At 40.5% G+C, this 10,515-nt stretch overlaps 1 protein-coding gene and 2 non-coding genes across 5 annotated transcripts in view; all 3 read right to left on the reverse strand.

The window, feature by feature from the left end:
• Nucleotides 1-7,980, reverse strand: part of bbs9 (Bardet-Biedl syndrome 9) — a 177,430-nt gene extending 169,450 nt beyond the window's left edge. For all 3 annotated transcript variants that reach the window (XR_003463585.1, XM_027286875.1, XM_027286874.1), the window contains exons 1-3: nucleotides 7,846-7,980; nucleotides 5,189-5,307; nucleotides 4,795-4,945 (exon numbers count right to left, since the gene is read on the reverse strand). Coding sequence is in view for 2 of the 3 variants with exons in the window: in XM_027286875.1 (XP_027142676.1) it covers nucleotides 4,795-4,945; nucleotides 5,189-5,300 (263 nt within the window). In the remaining variant the exon portion in view is untranslated. The remainder of the gene's footprint in view (nucleotides 1-4,794; nucleotides 4,946-5,188; nucleotides 5,308-7,845) is intronic.
• Nucleotides 7,981-8,931: 951 nt separating this feature from the next.
• Nucleotides 8,932-9,003, reverse strand: trnap-agg (transfer RNA proline (anticodon AGG)). The gene has a single exon. It is a non-coding gene; the product is annotated as a tRNA-Pro (tRNA).
• A 1,002-nt stretch (nucleotides 9,004-10,005) lies between these two features.
• trnap-agg (transfer RNA proline (anticodon AGG)) lies at nucleotides 10,006-10,077 on the reverse strand. The gene has a single exon. It is a non-coding gene; the product is annotated as a tRNA-Pro (tRNA).
• Nucleotides 10,078-10,515: the final 438 nt, after the last annotated feature.

The raw sequence follows: 10,515 nt of genomic DNA on the forward strand, positions 1-10,515 counted from the left end.
CTGTAAATCGTCTGCAGTGCTGCAAGAGATGTAATGATGCATAATGTGATCCAGGAGTTTAGATCTCTCCCCATCGTTCTGAAACATTCTCATATTTTTCTGTGAATGAAGCCCGAGATAGTTTCATCTTAGAGCTGGGTTCTGTTTCTGACCTGCACTTGAAGCCTGTACCCGACCCTGGTTGCAAAAATCAGTGAGCTAGGATGTGAATACAGACAAGCATGTCCAGCAAAATGCTTCTCCTCTCGATGGAGCTCAAACTAAGATCTGCACCGAGACACGTTTAAAAAAAAACTTCCAGTTTATTTCAGCTGATTTTGCTGGAGCCGATGGCTGTTGAAAACGTGACGTGTCACTTGAGATTTGAGTAGCTGAGTTCCAGACAATGCCATGAGTCGCTTTGAGTCGACGGACGGTCCAGTTCGCCACACTTTTTTGTCTCACCTAATAAAAAGATTTAAAATGTCTGCCATACCTGTAAACCCCTCCAAAGCTGCCGTAGGTCAGTTGCAGGCTGTCCTCTGCAGATTGTGTTCATAAACCAACTTCAGCTGGTACTGGTCACCATGCTCCCGTTCCCAGCAGTGCCTGCGTAACACAGATCAGACAAAAACAAGTCTATGTGCCGTTTTTGAAGGTTAAAGGGGGAGGGATGCAAATGGATTTATTTAGCTGCCTTTTGGTGTTAGTGTGCATGTTACCTGATACGGTAGACTGACAACTTCCGCGGGTGAAGAACGCCAGATGAAGAAGCTCTGAGCACCTGAACAGAACGACAGACTTAAATCATCCAAGGAGTATATTTAAAAGGACGACAACTATAATACAGCATAACATAATAATTCTGAGAGAGAATGAACTGCTCTTCTGGCTTTTGGCTGAACTATGTGACTCTACAGAGACCTCAGAGGTCAGAAGTCGGGATGGAGCTTCCTTTTTTGCATAAAGACACTCAGCAAGGCAATGCCTCCAGCCACTGTGTTCTGGTAGCCATTCATATTAAACTTCTAAAATATACTGTAACAGCTGGTGGTCTTTTTAACATTGGTTTTGGTTGATGTTTAGCTGATGGGTCTCAGTGTGCTGATCCTAGATTTTCACTTACTTTTTTACCACAAACCCACAAGGAAGGAATCTGTCCACTATTTGGACCGTGAACAAATGTGCCTTACTAACTTCCAACCGCTGTTGTAATGTTTGTTGAGAGAAAAAACAACAAGGAGAAGAAAAAACTCGATCCCACAAGTTTTCTTCTTCCTTGAAAACCACCAAGTCAGTGCTGAACAAAACCTTTCACCATCTGCCCACCTCGGTCTGCCCTGACAATATTTACAACGTGCTTCTCTGTCGAGGCCGGCTTCCAAAATGCCCACCAGTCGTGAAGAATGCTGCGTTGAAAAACCGCAGTAACCAAACACAACTTGTTCCAAACAGATGATTTAGCTGGATCTCTGCTTCCATCGTGATGATGTGGGAAGCCTTGCGGGCAACCACCAGAGCTGTTCCCAGAAAACTCTCTGGAAGGTTCCTGTGCACCACAGTGAGGCGATGGGAGTGTAGTGTTCAAATCAATAGCTGGAGTAAGGCTGGCAGGGTTATGGAGTTAATCCTCGTGTTTAATAGATATAGGGAGCATTATGCCTAATTACTGTAGATTTCAGGCTGGCTTGAGACTGAGTGTACACTCTCTCACCACAGCAACAATAACTGTAAAGTTCATGTTTTGGATATACGCAAATATCCACACCAACATCTTTGCTACATTTAGCTGTTCCTGCTCATTTCATTTCATACTTCAGCCATGTAAACACTCAGTGGGATTATTTTTTTTGTGGAATGACTGGATATTTTCTGTATGCATCACTGTGGGAATGTAAGCTACATGTTCATTTTAAATGTACAGGAAAACTCCAAAACCATGTTTTGCGAACACGGTTGGTAGTTCCACTCCTGCAGAAGTGAAGCGGGGTTAAACTTACGCCTCGTTGGGTTGAACACGCTGTAGTGTTTTCTGTTTCTGGTCCTTTGGGAGCTCATCTGGCTCATACATACAGTTTAATCATGTGAGATTTCGTTGTCGCCTTTACGAGGTGTTCAGACTGGAAACAGCGCTGTGTTTATAACGTGCAAGGGGCGCATTGGAGGGGGCATGTTGTTTGGTCCGTAGATGATGTGACCTGTTTAAGATCATTGGGTTTGCCTGACGCTGCATAATGGATTTTTCAATTCTGCAATTTTATCCAGTTGCATTCAAATGAATGGGGCAGGCCATGCTTTTCACACATTGCTTATGCCTGTGTGCCGTTTTTGTGTATTGATGCAGACCCTAAGACACAGTCATTTTGTGCCATGCTTTATTAAGTACATACACCAACAAATAATAGTTTTGTCCTTCCTGAGAATACCTTCATGTGTTATCATCCGTATGACGCATTCAACATGCTGCCAAACTATCCATTGCTGAATAGTGCCATCCTTCCCCTAAATGTTTTATTGGGGAATGTAAAAATATAAATTTTACCTTCACGATTAGAGCAAGACATAAACAATGTTCATGTCAAGAGGTCCACTTGTTGTGAGTGCTTTAAGGATCACGCAGGTCAAAACAAGTTACAAAAATGAGTTTCATAAAAAGGGCACGAGGTTCAGCGCGTTCAGTTTCCTGCTTGGCTCGGTATAAAGTGGGTAAAACTGTCCACTAAGTAACATTTCACCACTGTCCCTATCATTCCACACTTCCTCCCCGCTTTCCAAATAGTTTTGGGCTGTCAGGGGTCAGTCAATCATCCTCGCTCCAAAACAAGTCATTATTACTGTAGGCATTTGCAGTTTCACTTGACCTTGAGTCTGAGGGGGGTCAGCTCTTAAGATCCAATTATGCAGTGCAATAACAACGCCGGATGGGGCCCTTGGGTTCCAACAGCTATGCTAGCAACTCAGTGGTTAGCCCAATATTATAAGCACAACTATGCTCGGGCCACTGGGTGGCTGAGAGATCCGTGGTAAATCATGACGAGGGAGAGAAACTCCTGACGTAGTGGTTTTTGGGTTAGCATTCATGTTAATGTAGTGGTGGGTAACAGCGGGGATGGTTTTTCTATGAATGAAAAAGCGGCGTGGTGAGTTATGAGTGGGCGTCACTGCGTGGCAGTTTGAAGTAAGGCTATATTATAAGCTATACTATGAATGCTTATAATTCACAGAAGGTCACGGCATGGAGTTAAAGAAAGATCTGGGACTCGTTCCCAGGCAGCAGCACACATATATAACACAAACAGAGATATAGCTGGGTGGCCAGAGTGCACATACTAGCTGTCCTGTAATGTATATCTATATATAGTACGTCTATCTACAGCTCTGTGACCTCTGACCTCTGACTCAATACAATGTAAATGTACAGTTTGCATCACATTTAAGGATTTAATGAACCTCGCCAGGCAGCTGGACTCGACAGTCTTGTGTGCTTGTGTCCAAACCACAGTGGTTCTGACCAATTAGTGTCCTGTGAAGAACTACTGGCAGCCAAAGCATGAGCTAAAGCCGTGGTCTAGCTGTGTGTTAATGATGACGACTGCTAACGAGGTTAGAGAAGATGGGTCCGGTTGTATCTAAACCAGAGAGTGTTTCTTCTTGTTCTGTAAGAGTTTGACTGTTCGTTGATCTGATGGTTTATATTCACTGAGACACGTATTGTTAGAAAGTGCTCACCCTTTAAACAACAACAACAACGACTTCATAGACTGTTCTCTGTAACAAATTATCCGGTGCGGTCAGCTACAAGCACTGGAAAGCACCGACAGTAACAAGCCAGGGGTGAAAGCCATGAATGGATCCTTGACAATATCCCTGTAACTACACCTCCAATAAAAGACAGTAATTACCTACAGATAATGAGTCTACAGCTCCTGGTTCACTGAGTTTCTGTCCCATTTCTCTGTTTTATATTATTGTAATCCGTTAAGGACAAAACAGATTTCTGACATGTATAGACTAAATGTTACATTACATACATTATGTGTATTAGATACATCCCTAATATTTCATGTTTACATTTACTTTGCTGTCTACACCTTCTTTGTGCCTTTAGCTCTTTAGAGGAGTGTAAGCTGATATTTATTCTCAGACAATAAAGGTGGAGCTCAGCATTCATGAGAGCGATTTAAAGGTTGGCTAATGCCAGTTTGACCTACAAGACACAAAGGCCTCACGGGGGCCACACAGGTGAAAGCCCTCGCATACAGGGAGGTGGTGGAGGACAGAGATTAGCAACACCCATCAATGATCCGGGTGTTAGAGCACAGATCTGTGGTGGCTTGATTTATCAGAAGTAGCACCATGTTAAAGGAGCAGCGTGCAGGATTCAGCGGCATCTCCTGTGCAGGCTTCTTAAAAGAGAACTGTCATGTCTGCAGATGTAGAATACTTGGGTAACGGTTCATTAGAATGATTTATTCCAAAATTTGTTTGCCTTTTTAACACTGGGGAAACCATGGGGAAAAGTTGAATCATGCACGTCGAGCAAATATATATCATGAGTCATATTTCCAGTAAGTAAACTGCGACATAGCTGCTTTTAGAAGAACATACAACATAAAAAGTATAAACGCTGCCCTCTCTTTGCAAACAATGTCTCCACCTAGTGGTGGCTGTATGGTTAAACCCAAAAAAACATATTCCATTTCTACCATATTCTGTTCATAGAACCACATAAATCTGACACACTGCACCTTTAAAAGTGAGAAAGAGTTAAATTAACAGTGTCATATTAATCCCGGGTTTATGAGCTCTACTTACGAGACGAACTTGCCCACTTCCACCTGGACGATGGCGTTCTGAAGCTGGACTTCCAGAAGCTGAGCTTCCACTGGGACTCCCTCGCTGGACTTATTGGCATGTGGGGAGAATATTCGCAGCATCCCCATGTAGCTGCCCACCACCACCTTGTCTACAATCACAGAGAACAATAGTAGATGTTAGAGGTCAGGATGGACGATACTATCCTTCTGAGAGGGCTGGTGAGTTTGTATTTACTCTGGAGGGACCTGATTCGAGCAACAGACACATTTAAAGGGCTAGTCCGGGTCACTGAGGTGGAGTTGTGTGATGTGCTAGATAGAAATTGAAAGTGTGATAATAAGAGGGACATGTAACAACCGTCCTGCAGACTGTATGCTCACTACACACTGACCATGTCCAGTGCCGCTGTTGTCCACGTCTCCAACACATAAGCATCCCTGGTCAAACTCCTCCCCCTCGCCAAGCGCTGCCGACCACCAATCACGGGCCTTGAACAGAGACATGTTGCCTCTGATTGGACAAAGAGAGAAAGACAGAAGAGGGGAAGGGATAAATCAGTCAATTAGTTTCTCAATGAATCAGTTTGGTTCATAAAATGTCAGTGAATGCTGAAAAGTGTTGATCACTGCCCGAGCTGACGAGATGTTCACGATGAAAGAGTGGCTGGATCAAAACTGGAAGGAATTTAATGTAACACATATAAAAACACACAGCAGTCGATACTTTTTCACTCCTGTATCCTGTCGGCAGGGAATCAAACCACCGACCTTCTGGTCCCTAAAGAAACACTGGATAATCAATTTGACCATTGGCGTGATGTCCGCTGACCCAGGAGGCTCTCAGTGCTCTGTGGACCACACACACTGACACCTGCAGCCAATGGCAGACCAGAATACTCGTCACGTGACCGTAGGATTCTGTGTGTGAGCGATGAAGAGGGGAGGAGGGGGCAAGCAGCTTTTCTACTTGCTAAGTGCTGAGCAGGTGGAACGGGCAGCTAATCCAGAGAGGGAATCCCTCCTGTCCACACAGACCTGAGCGGGGTTAAAGGAATATTACACCGTCTCTGACAAACATATTTCAGAAAACATACATGTTTAAAAGACTTTGAGGGAGCCCGGCCTGGGAAGGAAGTATGGAGATTATCTGTGGATGTTTTGGGAAGGAGCAGGAAGCTGTAATGGTGCAAATCCCTGTCTAGAACTACTCACTTATTATTACAGCAACTTTATTTCTAACAGGCATATGGTATCATCATGTGACTGTCTGCTTGGTTTGTGCTTCACTGACTTTTTGCACTCAGTTAACTGGAACATTTCTCAGTTAATGCTTTCTGCAAGCACGGTGCAGGTGGGAAATCTGAAATGAATTCCACTCAACCACATCCAAGCTCGTCCTCGCTGTCTTTATCAAGCCCTGCATTGATAATAAACATGTTACGTCCTCCTTCGATGGATTCGGCGTCACATCAAAAGTTCCAGCACAGTTTACAAGTGCAAACTTTCAAACATAAGCATGTAAAAAAAAACTAAATATCACAACGAACAACGAGCCGAGGACGTTCCACCATTGTTCCTATACATTACAATATCTGTTCAGACCAGGGGTCTCCAACCAAGGGTCCGCAGAGGTACTGCGGGGGGTCCGTCAATTATTGTCATAATAATTGACAATTTTCATCAAAATACTGATGAATAGCTGCAGATAAACATAAAGAGCTGTGAGTCTAAAGACACAAAAACTTGTTTTTAAATCAATCATAAACACATATAGGCTAATAACCCAGAATATAAATAGGTTATGAATAAAGTAAATATAAAAAACTTAATTATGAATGTGTCACATTTTTCAAAAATGAATTACATATGGGAGTCCCTGTTTGTTTGTCTCTCGTCCAAGACCCCTGGTTTAGACACATTAAAATATGTATTTTTACTTATTATTACTCTTGCAATAACATTATTATTTGTATCATGGTCACTTTCTTTGCAATATTTCTTTACATTACAATACTCTTTATATATCATGCCACTTTGTACGCTCAGTACTTGTCTGTTTTGAAGGTTGGTTGTTTTTCATGTTTATTGTGTTTTTTTTGTTTTTTGCCTTTTCTACCTTTTTCTAATTCTGTAGTGTACGCTACACTTTCCTCTGCTGCTGTAACAAGTACATTTCCCCATGGTGGGATGAATAAAGTATATCTAATCTGAAATAAAAGATGAATAAAGTATATCTAATCTGAAATAAAAAGTGAATAAAGTATATTTAATCTGAAATAAAAGGTGAATTAAGTATATCTAATCTAATCTGAAATAAAAGGTGAATAAAGTACATTTAATCTGAAATAAAAGGTGAATAAAGTAAATCTAATCTAATCTGAAATAAAAGGTGAATAAAGTATAATCTGAAATAAAAGGTGAATAAAGTATATTTAATCTAATCTAATCTAATTATTGAGTTGTTTGGACTGGTTGGTAATGAGCAGCTGATATTTCTAACCTTGTATCTACTGTTGTAGTCTCATAAATGTGTGTGACAGCTCATAACATTCAGACTAAAGACTTTTAAACACTCAGCTCATAACATTCAGACTAATGACTTTTAAACACTCAGCTCATAACATTCAGACTAAAGACTTTTAAACACTCAGCTCATAACATTCAGACTAAAGACTTTTAAACACTCGGCTCATAATATTCAGACTAATGACTTATTAGTTAATTAGCTGCTGTAGTGAACTCTGTGTCCTCCTGGACCAAAGCAGACACCTGTGGGTTTGGTGTTTGACACCCAGGAGGACTGTCGGTGTGGTAAATAAAGTCCTCCATCGTGAAGCGACATATAGAGGAGAGTAAACGAACCGAACACGGCTCCGGGAGCTGCTTAAAGTCGGTCACACACCGGGACAACCGGCGGAGGTGAGTTAGCTCACAGCTAACGGCTGCTAATGAGCTGCTAGCTGTCTAAGTTACCTGGATACTAAGCTCGGTAACCGAGTGACGACGGGACACACCGTCACGTTTCTTCCCGGGCTTTTTTTTCTCTTACCTTCTTCACGTACACGCAGCCGGTCGGACGGTTAACGGGCCGGTAACTCCTCGTTAAGACGCTAACATCACGTTTCTCAGCCTCTCGCTCGGAGCCATCGTCCTGTTGTCATGGCACTGACGCTTTAACGGTAGAAGCTGGCTGTGCGCATGCGCAGACACAGATGGGCAATGTGGGATTATGAGTTTTTTAAGGACTACAGATCAAATATCTGTAGTCCGTATGCTTATGAGTGGTGTTTCTCTGTATTCTCTGTACAGTTGTGTATATTTTTGATTAGATATATTATATAGACATATGTTGGTTGAATCCAAATCTATTATATGAGCTTATATGTAAAAAATGACACTTTTATTCAACTTTTAAAAGTGATAATAACCAATTAAATTCATTATGTGTGAATATATACACAGTAACACAGACTATAAACTGCATTACGATAACTGTATTGCTGAGTTATAATGTGCATTAAAAACAAAAGCGTAACAGTAAAATTGCATATAATAAAATATAAATCTGGATTAAAAACACATTTATTCACGCTGGCGTTTAAGAGTTGATCACGTTTCAATTTTGTTATTGTCTACAGTGTTTATGACTATCCATTACTCTGTGTAGTTGCTTAATTTATCTTTAATCTTTTATTTTTTCTTCCTCCCTTCTAACGTATTTTATTTTGTTTTGATGTTGTGCAGCACTATGGGCAATAATATTGTTGTATTTAAATGTGCTATATAAATAAATTGACTTATGACTTATGACTTATGAATAGATAGATATAGATAGGTATACTTTATTTATCCCAAGCTGGGAAATTATAGTGCAGCAGCAGCATTACACAAGGTGACAACAAAAAATAAAAATATACTATAAAGCAAACTATACATAAGATATCAAAGGTATATACAATATCGACAATAGAAATCTAGAACAGCATAAGAGGAAGTGCAAACATTCGTCCAGTCAACTTCCACAGATGTTTCTGTGTTTTAAGGCATTTTGCTTTTTGCATGTAAACTGTAATTAACTCTGATTATTATATAACTATTTAATTATATGTTTTGAGTCTTGACCTTGAAAAGCTTAGGGCTCGTCCGGGATTTGAACCCGGGACCTCTCGCACCCTAAGCGAGAATCATACCCCTAGACCAACGAGCCGCACACACAGACTCCAGAACCGTGTGTTTCACAGCTGACTGTACGGTACCTGCCACGTCGGAACATTTCTGGGCTCCATAGGAGAGTTCAGTGCCATCTACAGGAACTTTGTTGTACTGCAGCACACTCACTTCTTCTAAAGTACTGCAGCCACCCACATAACCTCAAACTTTCTGCCTTCATCACAGATATATGTCACAATATGCTTATTGCAAAATCATAACCGCATGATAATTACTAGTGTAACTGGTATTCATATGATTAAACTATCTGAGTAATGAGATGTCAGTCATTTCAGAAATAATTATCTTGGTTAACTTGCTGATTGTAGATACCCAGGGTTAAATGTCTGACTATGGAACGTACCAAGTTGATTACCAACAATACATTTAATTTAATGTAATTAAAAACCCTTGTTTTATCTTTTATCTGACATAATCAAAGATTCTTAGAAATGCAATGTTGCATAAAATGTTCCTTAAATCAGGCTATGAATGATGCACGAAGACATTTTTACACAGTTCTTTATCTACTTGTAGTTTTATTTCATAGTTCTCTATTTTTTTTATAGATGTAAGCACAGGTTAACTTCTTAACACAGTTATATATATTTATCTTCTATGCAAATGTTGACATATTTAATCTCTCTGCATATATTTAATTTTGCTACAAATATTAAATTTCCCTTTGCATATTTAATTTCCGTGCAAAAAGTCTAACTTCTCTGCAAGTGTTCAATATTTTAGCACAGTTTTTTAAATTGTAATTTAGATTGATCTCATGCTGATGTATGTTTAATGTATGTTTGCATGCTGCTCGAGATCAATAAATAATCAATATCTATTTTTTTGAAGGGTTTAGAACATAGATAGGACAAAAACTGGAAGATTTGGTGAAACAGTAAGAAACTAAAACGTGCTTGTATGATGTGTGGTTATGTAAAGGATTCTCTTCTTTCAGATCCAGGTGAGATTTGTTAGAAATAAATAAAAAAATAAATGAGGGCTCGTCCGGGATTTGAACCCGGGACCTCTCGCACCCTAAGCGAGAATCATACCCCTAGACCAACGAGCCACACTTTTCCCAAATAAAACAGACAGTTCGTGAATGCACAGAGTGCCACGTTGGTCAGATTTCTGTCTCTCTGACTGTTCCCACAGTGCGTCTTCTTGTCGTGGACTGCCACCTACAGGACATCTGTGGCACTGCAGCCAAAGCTCCTATAGACAGTCCAAGCAAGGAGCTGATCTGCAGCCTCATGTATGCACACATCATCATCTCCACGATTACTGTGAATACTGGTTCAAAGTACTTCAAATTCAAACACTTTGAACCTTCTGTGATGCTGACTTTCAGACAAATATTCCACTTTTTATTGACTATATACAAACACTACTGCAATTAAGATTTGACATTCAAAACATGATGAAGCTGTTACTGCTGTAATGGTTCTTTCTGGGTCGGAAACCCTTCCTCCTCTTTTGCTTTTCTACTTGATCTATGTGATAATTC

The sequence above is a fragment of the Larimichthys crocea genome, chromosome XIII (genome assembly GCF_000972845.2).
Source record: "Larimichthys crocea isolate SSNF chromosome XIII, L_crocea_2.0, whole genome shotgun sequence".
NCBI classification, from domain to species: domain Eukaryota; kingdom Metazoa; phylum Chordata; class Actinopteri; family Sciaenidae; genus Larimichthys; species Larimichthys crocea.